General features: G+C 43.1%; 1 protein-coding gene across 1 annotated transcript; it reads left to right on the top strand.

The window, feature by feature from the left end:
* The first annotated feature begins 3,794 nt into the window (after nucleotides 1-3,794).
* On the top strand, nucleotides 3,795-24,009 carry get3 (guided entry of tail-anchored proteins factor 3, ATPase). Its single transcript, XM_084317838.1, has 7 exons — nucleotides 3,795-3,945; nucleotides 4,519-4,666; nucleotides 6,862-7,010; nucleotides 14,861-15,011; nucleotides 16,075-16,182; nucleotides 17,269-17,466; nucleotides 22,200-24,009. Exons 1-7 carry the CDS (start codon nucleotides 3,803-3,805, stop codon nucleotides 22,326-22,328), a joined length of 1,026 nt encoding a protein of 341 aa, XP_084173964.1. The 5' UTR covers nucleotides 3,795-3,802; the 3' UTR covers nucleotides 22,329-24,009.
* Nucleotides 24,010-25,058: the final 1,049 nt, after the last annotated feature.

Below are 25,058 nucleotides of genomic sequence, written 5' to 3'. Positions count from 1 at the left end.
TAGTGATGCAGAAAGCAGCTGAGGACAGTTTGATTTTACACCAGATGGATGTGAAGACAGCCTACCTGCGCACACCCATTGATAGGGAGATATATATGGAACAACCTGAAGGTTACGAGAAGAAAGGAGAGAAGCTAGTGTGTAAGCTAGAAAAATCCATTTACGGCCTGAAACAGTCTGGGCAAAATTGGAACGAGATGCTTCATACATGTCTAATTGAAGATCACTTCATACAGAACCCAGTAGACCCCTGTGTTTACTCAAAGGAGTCAAAAGAGTCAGGAAAAGTGATCATTGTGATTTGGGTGGATGATTTAATCATCGCAGCAGACAACAATAGAAACCTAGAGCAGGTGAAAAGTATGCTCTCCACCAGATTCAAAATGAAAGACCTGGGTAGGTTAAAACATTTTCTAGGCATGGACTTGGAACAGTCTGCCAGTTGTGTAAAAATATCCCAGAAGAGATATGTGGAAAAGATCCTGAAACGTTTTGACATGCAAGAATGTAGAACAAGGGAAACACCATGTGATCAAAAGCTAGACTACCAAGAGGATGCTCAGAAATTGACAGATGTAAAAATGTACAGAGAAGCTGTAGGTAGCCTCATTTATTTGACAACATGTACTCACCCTGACCTATGTTTTGTAGTGAGTAAATTGTCACAGCATTTTGCTGATCCCACAGAGGAGCACTGGATTACAGCAAAACATGTGTTTCGCTATCTCAAAGGCACAGCAGAACAGCTTTGTTTCAGAAAGAGCAGCGAGGGCTTAGGGCTTCAAGCGTATAGTGATGCAGATTGGGCGGCAGACGCCACAGACAGAAGAAGTACCACAGGGTATTGTGTGAGTTTGGGTACAGACAGCTCACTGGTTTCATGGAAAACAAAGAAACAGCCCACAGTGGCACTATCAACTTGTGAAGCCGAATACATGGCTCTAGCTATGACAATACAGGAATGTATTTATCTAGAACAACTGCTCGAAGGAATGGATACCTATGTATATAAGAAAACTGTTGTTTATGAAGACAACCAGGGAACCATTGCACTCGCTAGAAACCCTGTGTGCCGACAGAGGTGTAAACATGTGGATATAAAATATCATTTCATCAGATCTGTCATCAGAGAAGAAAGGATGACACTTGTTTACTGTCCTACAGACGACATGGTTGCAGATGCTATGACCAAGCATGTCTCCAAACTGAAATTGAGAAGATTTGCAGAGGTCATGTTTGGTGTGTAAAATATTTCCTGTTATGTAATATTGACTGCCATATTCTTTTGATGTTTTGAACTGTACAACTGTACAAGCATAACTGTACATTGGAATATTGACAAAACCATACTTGGTAATTTACTGTACATTGGAGGGGGTTGGGTTAGGACATTTACAGGGGCCAGTTTCGAATTGCAGTCTCCCGTAGGTGTTTTATTGACTAGTTCATTAAATTGAGCTAAATGCACAAGGTTTGTTTTTCTCAGATTGCGTTTCCAGAGATTCCTTGCTCTGGGATTTTACATGCTAGTGTGACAGATCGGTTCGGACTCCTCTGCGTTGTGTATTAAAATCTGATGTCCCGAGGGGGAGTCGAACAGGGAGCTCCTGCACCGCGGGCGACGACATAGACCGCTGCACTAAGAAGTGAATCCACTGCTATGTACCGTACCTATGCATCTATTAACCCTGTTATGAGGAAGTGAGTTTAACTCACAGCCCGCTTACTGCCACAGTCACTTGTCAACACCCCTGTTTCTGTGACTGTGGATATACTCACGGACCTCCGTTACACTCACCTCCCTAAACTCACGTCACCTCAGAACATCCGGGTCACGCGGCACCAGTGTGACAGATCGGTTCGGACTCCTCTGCGTTGTGTATTAAAATCTGATGTCCCGAGGGGGAGTCGAACAGGGGAGCGCCCGCACCGCGGGCGACGACATAGACCGCTGCACTAAGAAGTGAATCCACTGCTATGTACCGTACCTATGCGTCTATTAACCCTGTTATGAGGAAGTGAGTTTAACTCACAGCCCGCTTACTGCCACAGTCACTTAATTGTCAACACCCCTGTTTCTGTGACTGTGGATATACTCACGGACCTCCGTTACACTCACCTCCCTAAACTCACGTCACCTCAGAACATCCGGGTCACGGCACCATTATAACCAATGCGTTGTGTACTTTTTTTATTGAAAGACAGACACTTGCTCCACGGTCTTGGGTGGTTTATTCTGGTAACACACAAAAGATCCTGGTCAGACAGGTTATGTGGTCGGCTCATCAGACACCTCGAACACCGTTCACATGGGCTGTTTCCTCATGTAATGGTACCACGCTAACGTGAACACTTGCGTTGTAGCTCACAAGGAAACGCCCACCAACCAATAAGAATCCCTAGAACAATTAAGTGCCATGCTATTGGGTCTTAGTTACCTTGACAAGTGGAACACAATAAACTCTGTTACACTAGTATAAGTATAATTATAATGGTACTTTTATAATTTAGTGAAGCCTTCTTTAGACTCTGGCAGGAGCACTCATTCAAGGGTACTACGACTATGCTTGCACCTCATGGTACCAAAGCACCTCAAAGGCGCTAAAAACTAAATTACAAAATGACAAACATCACAAAACAAACTGGTCAGACTACTACAGTACTTGACCTTACTCCTAGAACCCACCTCACCCCTGCCCACTTTGACTACCTACTAGGATGGCTTAGAGTAGACGACAGAGTACAGCAACTTGCAATGGGCCTGGTCTAAAAGATATACACTACTACACCACTCAGGTACCCATCTACATGTCGAAATACTTCCCAAAGGTCAGTGAATACCATGCACGCCCACAACACCAGAGGGAGTTCCACAAATCTCATGTGCAACCCAGATTCGGCACAAACAAGGGTCTAAACACGTTTCGCAACTATGCCACAACAATGTGGAACGCCCTACCCACAGCCGTAAAAAATGTGAATCCCTACCTACCCATTCAAAACCGCTCTTAGATAGACAGTCTCCTCCCCACTGTATGTATATATTTTCTCCCCGCCGTATGTATATATTTTCTCCCACCCCCTCCTAATGTACAGTCTCCTCCCCATCATATGTATATATTTTCTGTTAGGATCTCTGGGTAACAGTACTGTATATTTGCATATCATATATGTCACAAATGTAACAGTACTATATACCTGTGTATGTCATGTATGTCCCTATATGTCATAAATGTCATGATGTCATGTATGTTGTGTATGTCATAAATGTCACTATGAATTGAAAATGGGGGACCCTGATGTAAACAAGACGAAAGTCTTTCTCTGGTCTGCATCCCCTTAACAATTGTGTGTACTGAGCCGTACTGTATTGTACCCATTCTGCAATCTGTTAATAAAGTGGGCGTGGCTAGATGAATGATGGGTGCATGAAAAGTGCATGAAAATAACTAGGCTTATATGGATAACCTTCGATATGAAATGTGTCTGTACTTTCACTGACAGGGCCACTTATGGACTGCACTACTAAACACTTATGGACTGCTGCACTACTAAACACGTATGGACTGCACTACAGTCATTAATTCCAGTCATACCAGCTCATACATGAAGTGCAAATAAAAACAAGAAGTAAAAAAGAAAAAGAAAAAATTACGAGAGAGACGAGACCTTTTCAGATAAACATTTGTGAATAGACGTGAGCTCTGTAAACCCCCCCGTGGCGCCAGTGGTACAGCCCTCCTCGACTCAGCTGTGTCGGCAAGTGATTGGTACCCGTCTGGTCAGACTGTACACAGACAAGATGGCGGCCTCATTGGAAGATGAATTTGAAGATGCGCCTGATGTAGAGCCACTGGAACCAACACTGAAGAACATTATTGAGCAGAAATCATTGAAATGGATATTTGTAGGCGGGAAGGGTGGCGTTGGCAAAACGACATGTAGGTAAGTTGAAAGGAAATGATTGTGCTTAGTCACATGGTGCGACGTTACTCTCGTTTCCCCTTCGCTAGCTAACGTTAGCCAGTTTAGCAACCAAGCTAACGTGAATCAAGATACATATATTATAATGAAGCGATTGTACCTAATGGTAACCTTCTAATGTTGGCTAACGTGCGAATTATTAAACCGTTGGAATATACAGTTAGCTCACGTTAGCTAGTTTAATATAAGTTAGCTGTGTGAAGCTACCATTAGCCGTGACGCTAAGCTAGGCAGCTGTCGCGTTGATTTAAACGTCATTTATCGTTTGGCTTGATCGATCACCCTGCCTGGTACTGTGGGCAGACACTGACACTGTTTACTGAACACCAGCTCAGACTATAGACTTAGTCCTCCTCGTATATTATAAACTGTAGTCCTATGGAAGAAGTAAAAAAAGTGAAGACAGTGTTACAGGTTACCTGTTGACGTTTCTGTTTAGTGCCACAAGGGGCCTACTCTGTTAATCTAGTTACCGATACTTTTCTTTTGGTACTAGTACCTACCATAAGCCTGTCTTTCCTTTGACTGTCCCAGCTGTAGTTTGGCTGTCCAGCTGGCTGCGGTTAGGGAGAGCGTGCTGATCATTTCCACAGACCCAGCCCACAACATCTCTGATGCTTTTGATCAGAAGTTCTCCAAGGTGCCCACTAAGGTCAAAGGCTATGACAACCTCTTTGCCATGGTAAGTCATTGTGCACGGGAAAGTACTGTACAAAATAACATGTTTATTTTGTTTGTTTGAAGTGTTTTAAGTGCCGTGTGAGCCCAGAAGGCTTTCATCAGGTAAAGTCATTGTCAGCTACCTGATGAAGACCTGGGCTTTATCAAACAACAAATCAACATTTATTTTGCACCGTCTGTGCTATATTGAGATTTTAAAGGTATATCGATATATTTTCAAACAAGATATAGTATGAGACTATATCGTTATAGTTTGATTGCGTTAAAATATATAACCTGTTTCTTTCGTAAATCTGTGCCAGTGTTTGCATCTCTCCTCCCACTTTCCACACAACCCGCCCTCACTTGCTCACAAGTTCTCTGCAACATGGAGGGAGGGAGACAGCCGTGGTCCAAAAAGCAATTAAAATGTGCATTTATATAGCGCTTTTATCCAAAGCGGTACAATTCGTTTCTCACATTTGACCCATTCACTCACACATTCACACACCGACGACTGAAGCAACCATGCAAGGTGCCAACCTGCTCATTGGGAGCAGTTAGGGGTTAAGTGTCTTGCTCAAGGACATTTCGACACACTGCCTGGGAGGAGCAGGAATCGAACCGGAAACCCCCGGATTACCAGACGACTTCTCTCTACCTCCTAAACCACTGTCGCCCCATTTAGAGATGGTTTGGATTTAAAAGACCGGATGAGCAGCAGAACCTTGGACGCTCAGGTTCGTCATTTGGGACCATTCAAGGAACGAAAAGAGATGCAAAGCCTTGTATTGTTGGTGAGCCTCTGGTCTGTAGCTGTTGCCAACTTACATTGGCAGCTGGTCGACTGCATTAAAAACAACAGATATGGCGGGCGGGTAGTGCAGCGGACTAAGCGTCTGTCTATCACCACAGAGACAGTGGGATCGAATCCAGCTGTGGTGCTTCCGGTTTGGCCGTCTATACTAACACAATTGGCAGTGTTAGAGGGTGGGAAACCCGGCGAGGGTGGGTCCTGGTCATTGTAAACAGCGACTCCAGTACAGTTCGGTCGGGGCGCCTGCACGGCAAGGGAAGGATCTAAGAGAGGTAGTGTGACCTTCCACACGTTACACTCACCCAGTGAGAGTCCGCGCTGCCAGGTGAAAAGAAGCGGTGGGCTGGGTACACATGTGTCGGAGGAAGCATGTGATAGTTGGACTGACGGTAGGGGGTAGAGTGCGCAACGACCAGGAAGGGGATTGGGAATTGGCATAACGACGACTAACATTGGGATGGGAGAAAACGGAAAAAGGAGGAGGAAAAGGATAAGAATAAAAAATAAAAAACGGATATTTAAATCGGGTGATTTCGCAAACTTTTCCTCATCACTGACACTCTTACCTGATGCCAATTGAAAGTTTGCCAGCAGTAGATCAACATTAATGGCCCGACGGGCTGTCGGAGCTGAGACAGCGGACTTAACTACAACCATTAATGATTCATATGGGCTTCTAACAATCTAACGTTAGTAGTACCATTATGTTGCCGTGTCTCCGCGTGTGCGTTTGTTTGTGCTTCGAAGCCTTCGATGCACTACACTAAGATTGAGATAAAGTTGTATATAGTCGTGGATCCATGGGTCTGCATCGGTAAGCATGTCCTTACAGTGTTTTTTTGCGTGAATTAGCTGCAGGCGGGGGATCACTCATTTGAGCTCTGATTGGAAAGGGAAAGAGACATGCATGGGAGAAAGAGAGAGCATGGCTTGGACAATATTGTTTACGTAATACGTATCCATGTGCACGTGGCCAAGATTATGGTCCTCACGTGTCCCGATAACAGAATGGTATTCAATTATGCAACATCTGAATCTGAATTGTGCGTTATAGTCAGTCCCTCTCTCTTTCCCTTTCTCTCTTGCTTCACTGCATTGCTGTAGCCTATCAAAAAAGGTAACATTATGTTTATATAACGTTAGTGCATGTAGCCTAACTTAGTAGAGAGAACTTTTAGACCGAACTCTTGAGTCCCTCCTATTGTAGCCTCCTAGCTCTACAAACTGTGCAACATAAAATATGGTAACCCATAAGCACAAACAACTGAGTCTATATTCTAATAGAACAATTGCCAACTGAGAAGGTTTAGTCAAGGTTTAAGCAAACACAACACATAGGATTCACAATATGACTTACCAAACCACAGATAACGTTATGTTGTTTCCGTGTGTGTGTGCAGGAGATTGACCCCAGCCTGGGTGTGGCAGAGCTACCAGATGAGTTCTTTGAGGAGGACAATATGCTGAGCATGGGCAAGAAGATGATGCAGGAGGCCATGAGTGCCTTCCCAGGCATCGACGAGGCCATGAGCTACGCTGAGGTCATGAGGTCAGCTGCTGTGGTCACTGCTAGAATCAACTCCAGCATGCACACAGTTAGATTTTCCATCATGTAGAGTCAACCTGGAATAAGCGCCTCCCATTTTGTAGTTGAGTCTACACAGTTCTCATTCCACCAGGCTGGCGATGAGGACCATGTTGACTTCTAAATTATGTGCTTATTCCTTGTAATTGTACCTGGTTGAGTGTACTTGGTCCTCATCCCAAATGATGGGGAAATATAAAACACTAAAGCAGCTCTTCTGGGGACAAAACATTTTCAAAGCCTTTATTTCTTGGCTAGTATGTATACCTAACACTGGCCTCTGTCAGGAGTAAACAATATGAACATCTTACATGGATCTATAAGCCAGTGGTCCTGATCCAGAATCACTTTTACCTTTCAGTTCATCATGAATGAAATTATCCAAGAGTAGCTGCCGAGTGTCATTCCAGTTACCTCATGTTAGCCGCGTTGCTTTGTCAGAATGCCACCGTTAGCCAGTTCATATCATATTATAGCAAGCATTGATGCTAACTAGCTAGCTAGCTAGCGGTAAAGGTCAGTTATCATTCATTGTCTATTCCTGTGTTGTCGGCAGGAGAACTGTAGTGCTTGTACCCCAATGACTGGGCAGCTGCAAGTACAGCGCTCGGTCACATTATGTTATACAAATAACACTGTAGCCATAGACTAGATTAACAATTAAGACTACATTACTAGGGATGCCCCGATCGATCGGTATTGGCCGATATTCAGTATAAATATGAGATTGGGGAACTATTACAAAGTGTCTGAGACGGATGCAACAAATGCCATCTGCAATGTATGCCAGGATAAAATACCTTGTGGGGGAAGCAATGTAAAAAGTTTCAACACAACAAATTTAATAAGACACTTGAACTCTCATCACCCAGAGGAGCATGGAGAGTTCGTTAAGCTTACAGCGGAGAGTACAAAGAACCAAAACGTCCGCTAACGCAAACCACTTTAGAGAGCACCCGTGCGTATAACCGTGATAGTCAGAAGGCTACGGCAATCACAAGAAACGTCATGGAATTCATAGGGCTTTAAGTGCCATTAAGTGTAGTCGAGACAAGCACTCTTTCAGCCCCGCTGCACTCTCCCAGCCGGTCGCTGAAAGGGACAACGAGCATGCCATGTCGTGAAGACCCGCCCTACTCTGCCTCTGATTCACAGACTGTGGGTGGGGGAATGTGATTGGACCAAAGCAGAGTAGACAGACACACAGACAGTGGAGCAGCCAGTCGGACATGCACAGACGCTGCTTGTAGTGGATATAGTGGAGACTCGTTGCGTGTTGGCGCTGTCTCACACATAATACAGATAATACATATGAAAAGTATAATTTGCTCAGAGTCCAGAGACGGTTGTGGTTCGGTCCGGATCTGGACCGGAGTCCGCACTTTGTGAATGCCTGTGTTAGACCTACAGTATAATACTGCCAGCTGCTATAACAAAACCAAAAAACGATCGATATCGGCAGTGTATCGGCCGATATGGCTCATAGACGATCTGTGATCGGTATTGGTGGCAACAAAAACGTGATCGGGACATCCCTAATTACGTGCCTATTTCTCTTTTAACACTATGGTCGCCAAAAACGCCGTAGCACGTCTTTCCCCGCCATGCTCATTCTGCCAAAGACGTCGTACCACGTCTTTGATATCAATATTTCAAAAATCTGTGATCGAAATCATATTTCTCCCCCGGAGACTTGAGATCTACTGCTGATCCCCTCTCAACTCTCCAACTGTTCAAGAGCGCCATCTGGTGGCCGATCGGCGGATCGCCCAGAGCGGAAACAGGAAATGGAAGCTGGTGCTCATTTCAATTCGGTCCGATCACTTGGTAATAGTCCCAGGACTCGAGCTAGACACAACGGATAGCAATCCGTTACCAATAACTCGATAAACAACATGATTTGGACGTATATACTATTATACAACCTGGAAATCGATCGCATATTTCTACATCCCATAATAGGAATATTTCTGTTCCACGCTCATCGCCCAACGCTATGAGGAAGCTACGGTAAGATTCAGCATTATTTTTTAACGTGTTCGATACTAACTGCTCTAATGATCATATCGCCCACACTAGATGAATCATCTAACGTTGGCCACGGAATTATAAACGACCCCCCCGCCCATCCGGTCAACATCAGATGATCAGTAGTAACTTCTAGAAGCACGTCCATTTGACATTTTTTATCTCGCGCAGATTCCTATCAAACTGTATTTGATCATAAATATAATTCATTTGGGGCTATAAATCACATTCTGGAGAAAGCTGCAGAAAACGATAAAAACATACTTATACTTTAGACCGTATTTTAGTATGAATATGTGAATGAAAAAGTATAACGTTGCTACACCCTGAACAATAGATACTTGACGTTGAATGGGCCATAGTAATGTCAATTTAGCAATATTTAAAAAGTTATAGCCCGGCAAAGAAGGTAAACATCCCCATAGACAAATAGAGCTGGCGGAGGATGGTATATTAAGAATATAAGCCTGGCGACCAAAGTGTTAATTGTACCTGTTTCAGGCTATAGTACACTCAACCAGGTACAATTACCTGGAATAGGCACCCCATTTTGTAGTTGAGTCTACACAGTTGTCATTCTATCATGCTGGCAATGAGGACCATGTTGATTCAACCACTACATTACATGCCTATGTCTTTTTGATTGTACCTGTTAACACTTTCAGAGCCCAAGCTTAATTCCTTTTTACCCCCTTGAATGCCCAGCACCACTTCAATGTTGGTGTTAATATCGCCTAATCTATGTTTTAAATTATGGCTATGTGTCTAATCTGCCCGTCGCTTATCAAAGACTCATTTTCCAGTCAACATTGTCAAAGCAGATTGTTTTTTTATTAGTTCATTTCCGTTTTCTAGCATTTTGAAAAGCACTCGTTTTCACGGAAAAAAGAAGACATTCCATGATAATCGCCCTTTACTGGAATATTCTAGAACGTTGTCATTTTTCGGCCTATCTATGAATCGTTTTCAAATAAACACTAGATTATCGATAGTATATGTGTACGCATGCACGCTCGTGCCGCGAGCTGAAAATCGATTCTCCTAGTTCCTGACCGCTCGCACAGTCAAACAGCCTGGGGGACACATATGGGAAACGCTTATATCTCCGTGAAAACGGGTCTGATTATCCTAAGACTGGTAAAATAGATTCCTTAGATCAGATGGTATCCAAATGGATTATTCCAATTCCTGATCGCCATTTCGAAAATCGATCCTTTTATTGATCCCTCGCGTATACTGTAAAACACATAATCCCCGCTGCTCTGAAGGTCCAGAATGAAACTGATCGGCTCTCACCGGTTACGGTGAGAAGTAAAATGTGGAGTCAGTTTTTTTTTTCTCATTCATTTTTATTGAGTCCAATCCAAAAGGGTGAATTACCATCTGGGAGACGATAGGGGGCGCTTTTTTCACATCTGAGCGTCTGGGGTGTCTGACTTACCAACGTTAGACTCGGTTGATGAAATATGAATTCAGATCGCCAATAAAAAAAAAGAGAAAACGAATATTCTCGTTATGGGCATTCACCCCGTGGGGGGTAAACCTGAGAAATCTCGGGTTGGGCAATCAAAGTGTTAATAGTCTACACAGAGTGGGTTCTCATCCCAAATGATGTGAACATTTAAAACAAAGGGAAAAACACTAAAGTAGCTCTTCAGGTGACAGACGTTTAAAAAGCCTCTTGTCATGTGAAAATCTTAAGTCAAGTCAAGAGTTTTAATTGTCACGGCATACAAGTATACAATGAAATGCGGGTGGTCTTGCCCGCAACGATGTGCAATAAACAGGTAACAGGTAACATGGTGTGACATCTCGGTATCTGTACATAGTTATTTACAGAGCATATAGGACATGCTAGATAGCTTTGGTAGTGCAATACACTGTTCCTGTTATACTAATTTAAAGTGGCCTTTCCTTTTGGCCATAAGTGTGCGTGTGTGCGGCATGAGTGTGTGCCCGCTCATGTTAAAGTGGCTGCTAGTGTGTGAGCGTGCACAGCGTGCGTGTCGTGTGTGTGCTCATGTGTGCTTATGTGTGGATAGTTCAGTGTTCTGTGGTACTCAATGTTCATTGTTCAGGACTCTGATGGCCTGGGGGAAGAAGCTAAGCCTAAGCCTCTCTGTCCTAGTAGCTGGGGTTCGCAGGCGTCTGCCTGACCTCAGCAGCTGAAACAGGCTGTTATTGGGGTGGTGGGGGTCTTTCATTATTCTGCAGGCTCTGGATTTGCACCTCTTGTTGTATAGAACCTGCAGGGGAGGTAGTGCAATACCCGTGGTACGCTCGGCTGAGCGCACCACTCTCTGTAGGGCCTTCTTGTCCTGTGCCGTGCTGTTTCCATACCAGGCAGTGATGTTTCCGGTCAAGATGCTCTCTACAGCCCCTGAGTAGAAGGACTGGAGTATCTTCCCCGATACTCTGAACTTCCTTAACTGTCTCAGGTGGTAGAGGCGCTGTTTCGCCTTCTTTACTACTGTGTCTGTGTGTTGACCATGTCAGGTCCTCTGAGATGTGGACCCCCAGGTACTTAAAGCTTGGTGCATCTTTAAGCCAGTGTTGATCCAGATTCACTTTTAGTTCATTATGTATGGAATAATCAAGTGGCATTCAGAGTCGGCCTAAGTCGTACCTAAGATCCTCATTAGATACTAGGGCTGTCCCCGACTGAGGATTTGGATAGGCGACTATGATTGGCCAAAATTTGCCGTTAGTCGACTATTAGTAGAAAAAAAAAATGTATAATATATATATATATTTTTTATCATTCCATTTGGGCTGTGGGGGTGCTTAATGTCTGAAGGAGTCGACTGAAGGCTTCTTGTCCTCTGCAAAAGCATGCAATTGGTCCACTGATGGATACATCTTGATATTTGTCTAGTCTAGTGTGTTCATTAGATGGGTGAAATCCTCTTTCAGTGCCTCTGTGCCTGTTTTCTTAGGCAGTTAGCCTCTGGTTCAGATTCAGATTACTTTATACGCGTATGCGTGCCATTAGCGTTAGCCACGCTTCTAGGCCTCTTTTCGTTTGGAAATAATGATAAAAAATATATATATATTTTTTTATACTTTTTTTAAATTTTTGTATTCGACTAAGAGGTTTTCAGTCGACTACGGCTCCTTTCGACCGATTAGTCGACTAATCGACTAATAGGGGTCAGCCCTATTAGATACATGCAGAGTGCCTTTATATCTGACTAGGGTTGTGTACCGACCGAATTATGTCGGTACTACCGAGTACCGATTCACATTAGATCAATCGGTGCCACATTTTGGTACCTTAAGACCCGCCCATTTAGAAAATAATCAGAATTCCAGTGAAGTGCAATTGTAATTTCATAATAGACACAGACCACCGCCGACCTTCAATTTTACAAGCTAGATGACATCTATCTATTCATCCCTGCGTTCAACAGCCCTGTGACAACTCCTCTCATGAGTCGTGCTGTTTCTATGTGTAGTGAATTTTTTATTTAATAAACCTTTAACTTCATTAGCTGAAATATTCTAAAATCATTAAGTCTGCTATAAGCCATTCTCCCTTTCTGTGTGTGTGCGTGCACGCTCACCCGTCCCAAAGACCAGATGAGGTCAGAGGAGGGACATGCCTCCTCAGAACTTTTTTTTGTGTACATTTTAAAGTTAAATGCATCAATCTGGTGCACTTTGAGAGCAAAATAAAGAGGCTAGATCTATGATGAACTTTGTGCTCAAAACACAAAATCGACTAGACTAGTGCTTCCCAATCCTCTCCTCGAAGCACCCCAGCCGTTCAATGTATTTGTTAAATTCCACCACCAGCACAACTGATTCAATTTAACTAGCCCTTTTATTAGTTGAATCAGATGTGCTGGTGGTGGAATTTAACAAATACATGGAACAGCTGGGGTGTCTCGAGGAGAGGTTTGGGAACCACTGGACTAGAGCAGGGGTTCCCAACTTTTCAGGCCGCGACCCCCAAATAACGGTGTCAGAGAGTCGTGACCCCCACTTTGGGAACCCCTGGACTAGAGCATACATTTGAGCCATCAAAGAAATGAAGCAAAAGTGGTTACCTGTGTTGAACTGGTTTATTTTTTAGAAAATAAAAAAATATATAGTGGATTACTATTACGACTACTACCACTGCCAATACTACTGATACATCCCTATTGGCAAACTTTATATTTAAAAAAAAATAGTAAAACAAATAAAATAAAAAAAACAAGTCTAGGTAATTAATGGGAAACACTGGTCGGTAGGCCAAAGGGATGGGTACCTTTCACATTTGAACCGATACCGGTACCTGTGAATCGATACCGGTACCCAACGGTACCTTTTTTCGGTACTTTAGTCTCAAGAAATTTTATTTACCTGCCTCAGTCGTAAAAAAGAAAAAAATCCAAACTTCAAATAACTACAATTTCGACAGTTTTTGGCTTGTCATTGCTCCGACTGCTTTGTTGTTGAATCAAGTCAAATCCTAGGTAAGCATATATCGTGCGTGTGAACGTTGACATGAAAAGAAAAAAGTTAAAAAAAAAAAAAAAAAAAAAAAAATCGGTTTCTCACTTGATTCGATACTCTGTAGTACCGACGTGTTTCGGTTCGGTACCTCAAAAGTACCGAATTCGGTACCCATCCCTACTGGTCGGGTACTGGTATCGATTCTCAGGTACCGCCGTTATCAGTTCAAATGTGAACAGTACCCAACCCTATATCTGACAGCACCCGCATACAAGAGCCAACCATGTCATCTGACTCACTTTGAATATTTACCAATAACAGGATATGATGGAATTATCCCTTGTGCTGTAGGATGAGAACTTTACATAGTGTTAGATTCTGATCAATCGGCCAGTATCACGTCTTCATCTGTTTGGCTTGTGTAATCATCTCCCCATCTGCATTGTGTTTTATCTCTCCGACGTCTCATACACTGGCTGATACAATCCTTATCTCTCCCCGTTAGTGCGATCCGCAAACCATAATAATTCTCCACCTTCGTAAGAATTCGACACCTTGACAGCATACCTTTCTTGAAAGAGCGTTGTTTATTGATATAAACCGAAACCTCAGCCCAGATGTTATCAGATTGTATTTTCATTGCTATCGTCTCTGCTGTTATTCAGTCCAATAGTGGTCAGGCCTGGTCGTTAGCCTGAACCATCCTTGTGTTAGCCGAAGCTAATGATGATGTGGCATTCCCCCCCTCCCCCCCTCTCCGTGATTAGAGGAGAGAGTCTCTTCTGGTTTCTTCCCTCTTAGTCTCAGTCAGATTTTAGTCTGCCCCTACCCGGAACCACTGTTCGATTTATAGATCTTCGTCACAGCAACGATGGCCCCGCCCCTCTTCTGGTTACTAGGTGCTGCTGCCATGACAACTGCTTTAACCTTTACACGCATCAAAACGTTTCATTACTGTAAACCTCCATCGCCCTGCTTCTGTGTCTCCTGCCCCGCCGTTATCTTTGTTGATGTACTGGGGAATTCAAAACATTCTGCTCTGCTCAGTGTGGTGCTCACTAACACCCTGCTCGCTCTGAACCACCATCTTCCACCACAGTCAGCCTGCACATTTCGACCCTTTAGATGCTCTCATCTCCCCCAATCTATACATCACATACATTGAAAAACACCCAAAAACACCCGTTTCCTTCAATAGGTTGAGATGTTAAAGGGTATTAGGCTGAGTTAAGCCCATGTTCAATTTTGAGATTGTTTCTGTAATCTGTCTAGATTAGACATTATTCATTCAAAGCCCCCCCCCCCCCCCCCCACATTAATTATGCCGCTTTGTCTCTCTGCATCAGGTTAGTGAAAGGCATGAACTTCTCCGTGGTAGTCTTCGACACTGCCCCTACTGGCCACACACTGCGACTGCTCAACTTCCCCACCATTGTGGAGCGAGGCCTGGGTCGCCTCATGCAGATCAAGAACCAGATCAGCCCCTTCATCTCCCAGGTGAGTAGGGACAAGCCAGGTCTATGCTTTTATTCACTTGGTTATTATTGGTTATTCTCAAGTGAGCTCAAGTGTGTTTTGTAGAGCATGCTTATTTTTAGTTTTGGAAGGACCGGTAAGATAAGATATTCCTTTATTGATCCCCTTGGGGAAATTCAGGCATCATAGCAGCAGGGGGGAGGGGAGGTACAGGTAGTAGAAGACATACAGGTACAGGTAACAGAATTATAGTATAGTGGAGAAGTAAAAGTAAAAATACAATAAAAAGGCAGTGTAAACAATATACAATATAATTTACTCTGGACATGCGCATATGGGCAACAATGTGCGAGATGAGGGTATGTATGCCCTCTCAGTTATATTTGCCCTACAATAAATATAGTTACAATATATAATCTAAATCTAATCTAATATATAATCTAAAAAATTTAAATGCTAAATATATAATCCTAATCTAATATATAATCTAAAATGCTAAATATTAGGGTGTCAAGCCACTGGCCTGTTATGAAGTAAAGTTCCTGTTAAGTTCCTTTACGCTCTGTGCTCATGCTAAGGAGTATTTCGGATGCAGCCGGTCTATGTTACGATCATTGGCCACAGGTGGTTGATCATTAGGGATGGGTACCTTTCACATTTGAACCGATACCGGTACCGGTACCTGTGAATCGATACCGGTACCCAATGGTACCTTTTTTCGGTACTTTAGTCTCAAGAAATGTAATTTACCTACATCAGTCGTAAAAAAAAAAATCCAAACTTCAAATAACTACAATTTCGACAGTTTTCAGCTTGTCATTGCTCCGACTGCTTTGTTGTTGAATCAAGTAAAATCCTAGGTAAGCATATATTGTGCGTGTGAACGTTGACATGAAAAGAAAAAAGTAAAAAAAAGAAAAAAGTAAAGTACTTGATTCGATACTCGGTAGTACCGACGTGTTTCGGTTCGGTACCTCAAAAGTACAGAATTCGGTACCCATCCCTATTGATCATAACCTCTCTTTCTCCCTCTTTCCCGTTTCTCTCTGTCCGTCTCTCTCCCTCTCTATCTCCCGCTCTCTAGATGTGTAACATGCTGGGTCTGGGGGACATGAATGCAGACCAGCTGGCCTCTAAGCTAGAAGAGACGCTACCCGTGATCCGCTCAGTCAGTGAGCAGTTCAAAGACCCTGTGAGTCGCAACGCTATGTTCCCATTAGAGGTGTACATGTTACAGCATATGAATGTTGGTGTAAAGTGGTTTATATGTTGTTGTTTGAGTCGATGAATTGTGTGCCTTGGTGGTGCAATGTGTGTTTCCCATTTGTGAGGTGTAAGTTGCTGTATGCATCACAAAATTACTTAATGTAGTTATTGATTAGGAGATTTAGGACTGGGCCACAATTTAATATTACCGTTTTATCGTCTTTTATTGGGATGATATTGGGATGAAATTATGATATCGTGGTGGTACACTATTCTGTTCTGTCTAAATTAAAATAATAATCTTTGCATCCGTTATAACCGCTTGCCCTGCCCGAGTAGTTAGACCCCGCCCGCACGCCGCAGCTCGGCCCAGACACCAAGCCACATCGTTTCAAATTGTGTGCAATAGCGGCCGCAAGGCGTTAGGTGGCGTTATTGGACGCTCAAAGTGTTAATCGACAAATCTGTAAAATTGTGTTTCCCACACAATGCAATTATGGAGAAGGAACTCTTTGAATCTCTAGTGCTTACCAAACATGTGCTTATAATCTTTCAGTAAACTACTCCTTCAGCGTGGAAAAAAACACCAATCGACTTAACACATCTACAGTATGGGGAGCTCCAGTAGCTCACCGCATATCTCGGCGCTATTTCTGTGTCGGGGAAAACCGTGCTGCGTCACGGATCTGGTGGACTCCGAGTTCGATTCCCGGACCCGCCGTCATTTGCCAGAATGTCTTCCCCTGCTCTATATCCCGTTTCACCCTGTATCTGTCGGTCATGCTTGACCAGAAAAGCGATAAACGCTAAAAAATAAAGTTTAAAAAAGAAGAAGAAAAAAACACATCTACAGTATATCGCCCAACCTAATTGACCCAATCTCAAGCTCCACCCTCTTTTCTTTATCCTCCAATCACAACTTGAAAGCAACAGTTGTGGTTGGAGGATCAATACAAGAGGCGGGCGAGATTTCAGATAGTCAATTATTGATAACCCTGTAAAGGGTGTTATGGATTTGTATGTTGTGCATGCTTGTTGACTACTCTTCCTCTTTCCTCCTGCCATCCATTAGGAGCAGACCACCTTCATCTGTGTATGTATCGCAGAGTTCCTGTCGCTGTATGAGACCGAGCGTCTGATCCAGGAGCTGGCCAAGTGCCGCATCGACACACACAACATTATTGTCAACCAGCTAGTTTTCCCAGACGCTGAAAGGCCATGCAAGATGTGCGAGGCTCGCCATAAAATCCAATCCAAGTATCTAGACCAGGTAAGCTTACCCCCTATGTTAATTTATTTTGATTTATAAAAGATCTTAATTGAATAAAATATTTGTGTGGCGTTGAACTAAATGAAGATCTGATCAGTAGATTATTTAGATGAATTTAGTCAGTGAAAAAGGCCTCTAAGCCAAATCCAAGAAGTCAAATGCCAGTCAAAGGTCAGGCAGAGAAACGTACAGCAGGTCAAGTTAGGTTTACTTCAGTCAAGGTACACTTGATGTGGGTTTTGCTTGTATGGATAGATGGATTATGTCTCTGTTTCAGTGTTTCCCACAGAATTTAAAACTATTCATGACGCAGCAGACAGGTGGGGGGGGGGTGGGGGTACTCAAGCAGAGATACTTTTATTTAGTAAAGAAAATAGGCCTAACGGATATAAAGTGCTCCACTGTGAATTATTTTAATGATCTAACAAAGCAAATAATTCAAGAACTTAAAGGGGAACTATCTTATAAATTGCCTTTTTGAGTGTTTAGCATTGTTTCCTAGCTATGTGAACTTATATTAATATGATCTATGTCTCAAAATTCTCATATTGGCGCATTCTTCCAATTCTCCTCTGACAATATTCACCCTCACTGAACTGAGTCGTCTGAAAATGTGCCCTATATGTGATGTCATATAGTCACTGCTGCATGTTAATGTTCAGGCCGGCCGGCCCGGCGCAGTGGTTTAGGAGCCCAGGCTCAAAACGGCTCGAGATCTTGAGGTAGAAAAATGCTGTTTTTGAGGACTTGATTAGAAATACAAAACAATGAATAAAAAAAATATATATATTACAGAGGTGTTCCATAGACTCACAGGAATTGTGTAAAAGTGCCCAAATAGTGAAAGAAATAGTAAAATAGTTCCCCTTTAAAAAAAATAATAATAATAAATAGCTGGGACAGATGTGTCTTAAATCTTTTGAGTTTGTTCCAGTGTCCAATGCTTTTTTCTTTTGCGGTTACCACTCTAAGGGAAGTTAGGGCATCAAAATAAGTTTAGACAATCAAAATATGATTGAACAAATGGGCACAAATATGTACATAGTCTATAATGTCCATAAAGTTTATCACCCCCTTGGGTGACCCGAGAAAACTGCAGGGAAATGGAGGGAGATATTGTCCACTTCTATAGTTCTGTGGTTGTTCCAGTAGTCGAGTGGAATGCTGGCACAGCGTTGACGCAGTGTGGAGTGAGGTCTGGCCATGCCAGGCTAGTAATGGAACAAAAAATGTAAGCGGAACGAAATTGATTCACAAATACAATGTGTTGCACACGAGAGCTGTAAAGAAACACTGTTGCTAGGTTGCTGTCACACAAAATCTGTTATATTGTCTATGATAGCGAGCTAGCTAAAGACATATATGAAATATGACAAGAAATATGACTAGGCATACCTCTTGTTCTTTGGTTTCATGTCTACTGCTGAGGTCTGTGCAATTTTGCCTTCAAAATAAAAACCAGAGAACGTTCAGTATTTTAAGTAAAATACATTTTAAAGCGGTTATCTAACTATTGAGACCCAATAAATGCACACCAGAACACTAAAAGGAACTTGCAGTTTAATGTTGGAATGAAAAGAGACCAGTAGAGAAATGAATACAAATTAGATGGTGTAGTATTTGCTTTCTTGGCTACACTAATACCTTGGCCATGTTCAAAGCTCTCTAATCAATTATCACACTGCAGGCAATTACCCAATGGGGGCCTATGGAAAGAGTTGGGGAACCACTGCTCTATTGGAACATCAGCAAATCAAACAATTATGAATTAATTCACAATGTTGTGAGAGTCTTTTTAGGTTTTAAGTACTCAACTCAACAATTACATTTTACCTGTTGGAATCGATAATATCTGATCAATTACAGACATAGCCTTCTATGTAAAAGGTGGAGCTGAGAAGCAGGTAGGTGTTTTTGTGTTACATGGTCGAGTTGACTATTATTTGGTTGATTAGAATTAATCGAATTTAGAGATATTTTTCAATTATATTTGTCGGCCAAGAAGATGGATACCAAGTTCCTCCCTGTGCGTTCACTAGAAAGCTATCCAGCTGTTGGCCAAATACTAGACTAGGCTAGTGGTCCGTATACGCTTCCATTCATTTCTGCTACGCTAAGCTAGCTTGCAGCTGCATAGCTTTTACTGAACGCACAGAGGAAACTGGTATCTTATCATCTTGTCTGACTCTGGAGAAGATGGTAAACGCACAATGTTGGTGTGTTCCTTTCAACCCATTTAGACCTAAAACGCCTTCTAGAAATGCACTATATAGCCTGCATATATACACACATGTGTTTCCCGGTTTCAATGGGTTAAGAAAACATTGAAATACCCAGATAAAAATCCATTCCATTCAAAATTCTACTTAAATGAAAAGTAGAGAAGTATTTAATATTGAATTAATGTACTTAACTATCAAAAGTAAAAGTACACATTCTATTTCACGTTTGTGTATTCTAGTGCTTGAGCACGTTCACCTTGATCCATTGACCTCTAAAGGGTAACGTTAAGGTGGTATGTGGTCCAGTTACACATACAGTATATTTTTTAAGAATGGATAGAAAATACGCAATTTGATTGTAAATCAGAATATATATCTGTTTGACTACAGCAAACATTTACAGAGTGGGTTATAGAAGGGCGGCTGATTGGCGCAGTGGGCAAGGCGATCGCCACTAACGCAGGAGACGCTGGGTTCGAGCCCAGCTCTCGGCGTTGTTACCGGCTGGCCGGTCATTCATACTAACACAATTGGCAAGTGTTAGAGGGTGGGAAAGCCGGTGGGTGGGGATTGGACGTTGTGGACAGCGACTTCTACAGGTCGGTTTGGTGACGCTGGTGCGGCGGAAGCACGAAGTAGCGGGGGCAGCGTGAGCCTCCCACGCGTTACTCTTCGCCACAGAGTTCGAGCTGCTGCGGTGAAAAGATGCGACAGGCTGCCTCCTCGTGTACCGGAGGGGACGCGTCTATTTTTTTTACCAACGGATTTCCAGTTTCGCGTTCTGCGATCTGATTGGCCTCTGACGTTTCTGGTGCGATCTGATTGGCCACTGACGTTTCTGGTCATGTGACATGTGAGCCCAATCGTGTGATGCCTGTGTCTTTGCCCATTTCCGCCTTGAACGGCATGCAAACTACCTAACGCCTAGTTTATCACTGGTTAAGCTTAGGCGACTCTTTCGAAGTTGGTTAAGGTTAGAGTTTGGAATCCGGGCTGGTGTTCTATCGCCCTGCTCTAAGACAATGTGATCCTAGTTTGTTTGTTGTGTACCTTGTGTAAGACAGGGTCCTATAATAAAATGTGAAATCCTGCTTATTTGTCTGAAAAATCTAATATAATTTCCCTGTTTTCGCCATGGGCGGCGCCATTTTAGATGGTGATGTCACGGTGTTGGTTTGGTGTATACACTGCTGGTTAGCTGCCTATAGTAAACATGGATTGTCGGGTCAGTCAGTAAATAAAATGTTGCCTACCAAACAACGGGACCACGTGGTTCTTTTTGTATTGCTCCTGGCTGTTCAAACTAATTTTACCGTGTGAAAGAGAGAGGACAGTTGGTTCATTTCCACAAACTACCAGTGAAAAAAACAGTGTTATTGGCACGTTGGCTGGCTGCACTCAGGCGGCGCGATCAGCCTGTTGGACAGGGAATGAAGATCTCCAGCGAACACTTCATTGCCTCGGATTATGTTGTTGGGGGTGGGAGGTTTGTCCAGAAGACCACTAATCGGCTGAAGCCCGATGCGGTTCCCTCGGTCTTCGACAGACAGACCGGCGCAGGCAGTTCAGCGGCGGGAGCATTTAGCCTGCTGGCTACCTAGCTCCAGTTCAAACAGCGTCGGGAGCTCCAGCAGCTTGTTGATGTGCTAATAGCCGGCTACACGGCTGTTTCTCCCCTCGCGGGATTGATTGATTGATTGATTGAACATTTTATTAACGGAGCACTGAGAGCAGCCACGTTCGAAACATTTAGCACTTTAATAGCAACCAGTAGTGTATACACCAAACCAACACCGTGACGTCAGCAACAAAATGGCGGCGCACATGTTCATAAATGCTACATAAATGGACATAACAAATCGTTTTTTCTTAGAAACGCCTTATTTTTATAACGTGATTTTTTTCCTGTGGTTTATCTAAATACTAATTTGATGCTATGACTATGTTTATATCGCTATGCTTCATCTCCCCTTTAACCGGTGAAAGAAACGGGCGTCACACGATTGGCCGCACATGTCACACGACCAGAAACGTCAGTGGCCAATCAGAACGCGCACGCGGAACTGGAAATCCGTTGGTAAAAGTATTGACGCGGAGGGGACACGTGATGCAAGGCTTCTGTCCTCACTACAACCGACCAGTGGGAGGCATAGTCTAGAAACGTTCAAGACAGGGGAGGGAAGAATTGGATAATACGAAAATTGGGATGGGAGAAAAATAGAAAACGGGGAGAAAAAGTAGATACAAAAAAAAGAGTGGGTTATAGAATTGCTAGTTGTAGCTAAAAACTGATATTTACCTTACTTATAGTGTTAGTCCTTGTATCAAGAACTCAGTCAATCAAGTTTAAATTAAAACATGTCTCCAGGCATTCTTAGTTCATATTTTGATGACGTTTGAATCAGTCATTGGGCCTTCAAGTCGTGTATTTCTGTGGCTGTTGTGACATCGATTGAGGACCGTCACCTCTCAACGCCTTTGAGTAACAATTTGTGATTTCTTACTCTATAGATGGAGGACCTGTATGAGGATTTCCACATAATCAAACTACCGCTGCTGCCCCATGAAGTACGAGGTGCTGAGAAGGTCAACAGCTTCTCTCAGCAACTTCTGGAACCCTTCAACCCCCCCAACAAGTGATCTCCCCCCCCCCCCCCCACCACACACACACACACACTTGCCGGACCCCTCAGTCTGAACTCACCTTCCTCAGAGTCTCATCCCTCTTCCACCAGCCCCCCCCACGCAGTCTCAAGACCATGCTACTAGTCCTCCTCCATCATCCACAACATACCTATACTGCCACTGCAAGACACACTTCACACCGAAGGGGAACGGAATACACACACACGCACATACACACACGCACGCACAACATACACAACCTAATCTTGCGCTACAGTTTTATGAGAGACAAGGTGGCTCAATCTTCTGTCTCTGTCTCTTCCTTGTCTTTCTCCCTACCATTGTCTCTTTATCCATATGTACTATTTCTCCTTCCTTAGAGCATTTAACCCCCCCCCCCCCTCCTCCCTGTTCCTCCAGCCTTTTAAAGTGCAAATTGATGGCAAAAAGTCTTTCTGGTGACGGTGCTTTGTATTCCAGGATAAAACGGCTTTCAGATGGTTATCCATCTTGTTTTTTTGTGTGTTTTTTTGCCATGTGTTTTTGTTTTCCTGATGCATCTGCATATCATCTGACTTAACTATTATTTCAGACGAGATGAACATGAAACGGGTACGGACAGCGGTGGGGAAGTTGCATCTTCCTCCTGATTTTAACATAGAGGGGATTATGATCAGGAAATTGAGTGTCCAGAAGAGTGGTTTAATTCACATTCAATTGTTTCAGCCAGATTCAGGATTTTTTTTAAACCGAGCAATGATTAAAAGAGAGACGGGATATCCTCACCCTGGAATATGCCCTATCGTTTATGGTCCAACCAAGACCGTCTGGGGGATTGCCTCGCAATAAAGAACACGGGTGCAGAGTGTTGACTCTTTATTGGTATACCTGTTCTTCAGTAGTCAAATCACGCCGGCAGGCCTGCAGTATCAGATTTCAATAGTCCAACTAATTGCCTGCTCTATATCTATTTGGTTAAAACACTGTCAATGACAGTGATGTGCATTATCTTCAGCCCTCTTTCCACGTGCAATGACGTTATACACATTTATCACAAAAAGGTTTTCATTTTATTTATTAACACCTATGAGGTCACTATACTTGGTTTTGTTCAGCAGCGGGTGGCACGTTTGGGGAAACATTTGCGGCTGAACTCCTCTATATCTTAGCTGTCTGTAAACAGTGGACCACATACCTGCTATTCTGTCAGTAGAAGGCTCCCATGCAATACATGTAAAAGTGTTGCTCTTTCCTCTCTCCATCCTCCATGTCCCTCCTGTATTTTTCCGAGGACTTTTGTCTTTATGGGAACATTATAGAAAGACATTGGCCTCATTTAGTGCATTGTAATTGATTTAATGATAACTGAATGTTGCTTGATCTAATGTCGGAACAAAAACTATTAAAAATAAAAAGGCCTGTGAGTTGTTAAAGCAAGTGTAAAGGCATATTGTTACTCATTCAATGTTTTAATTTGCTCCCCTGACGCTTTTTGTGCACAAACATTTCATAAGCACAATATGATCAAGTAAGAGAGTATGGAAATTAAGGGTGGTAATGCACCTTCAGGTGGTAGAAAGCCTCATCATCTCCCCCTTCTGTTATCGAATGCTTTTGATTTATGAGTACATTTTCTATAGATTTTCTTTAAATTGTGTTGCAAGTGTTACAAAATAAAAAAAAATGCCTCATTTGAGCCCTTTGCCTTGTTCTTTGGATCTGCATATAATTATATCTTGGAGTGATCAATGGACTGAGACAAAGTGTCCCCCTGAAAGTACACGGACAGACTCCCAAGGGTCAGAAAGTTAGTTTGGGCCATGAGGTGGGCAGGTGGCTAACCCACAGATTCGCTTTGACAGGCCCTATGGCTTTGCAGTTAACCTTAGCTATTACAGTCCAGGACCAGCAAACAAGCCCCCCCCCCCGTTGAGCGCACGGTGTAATTTCATCTAACAATCCGAAATATTTGGAGAAGGGTATTTGATGTATAAAGCAGGGAAAGTACCACAACAAAAACAAACATTTGAACTATGAACATGAAGAATAGTTATTTCATCCCTTGTCACAATGTAGCACTTCATCCGTTCGTCGGTGCGAGGTTTTGACGCACACGCTCCTCGCTTCCAGTCCACCTCGCGGCGGCCTGTCGCTTGTGGTCCATCACGGTCTGGAGTGCAGTGTGCGAGTCTCTGTCGGGGGCCGCGCTAATGAGCTCCTCTCCCGGGGCGCTCTGACCACTGAGCCCTCTGATGATGAGGCTCCGCGGATTATTGCCATGTAGCCTGCATGCAACGTCTCCGTTTACAAGGCTGACGCCAATGGATATCGGGGCACGAGTTCTTTAAAACAGTGTAAAAAAAACACTGGGCGAATGTCTTTAAAATATACAGTTGGTGCTGCAATGAATTCACTCGTTTGGTGGCACCAATTACACACATACCTTTTCGGACAAAGCGGCACCTGCGAGCATTTCTAAACATCAAGAGAAAAGCTCAACTGGAGGTAAGGGAAATGTTTTCTTTCAAAACTGAAGTAGTAGCTAGATAGATTTTTTTTGTATATAAAAGCAAGTAGACTATGGCTAAATGTGGTAAAAATTGGGAGAAATGGCTGTACTTCTTTCGGTGAGCATTAATATATAATTGGCTTACGTTTCTTTATGGTGAAAACATTTCAGAACGGCATCATTTCCTTTCTCCTTTTAGAAAACCCTACTCTTTGAAGTCCTGATCTATCTTGTCA

The sequence above is a fragment of the Notolepis coatsorum genome (assembly GCF_963971535.1).
Source record: "Notolepis coatsorum genome assembly, chromosome: 7".
Classification (NCBI taxonomy): Eukaryota; Metazoa; Chordata; class Actinopteri; order Aulopiformes; family Paralepididae; genus Notolepis; species Notolepis coatsorum.
Note: the sequence above shows the minus strand (reverse complement) of the source record. Positions and strands in the feature narration are given on the sequence as shown.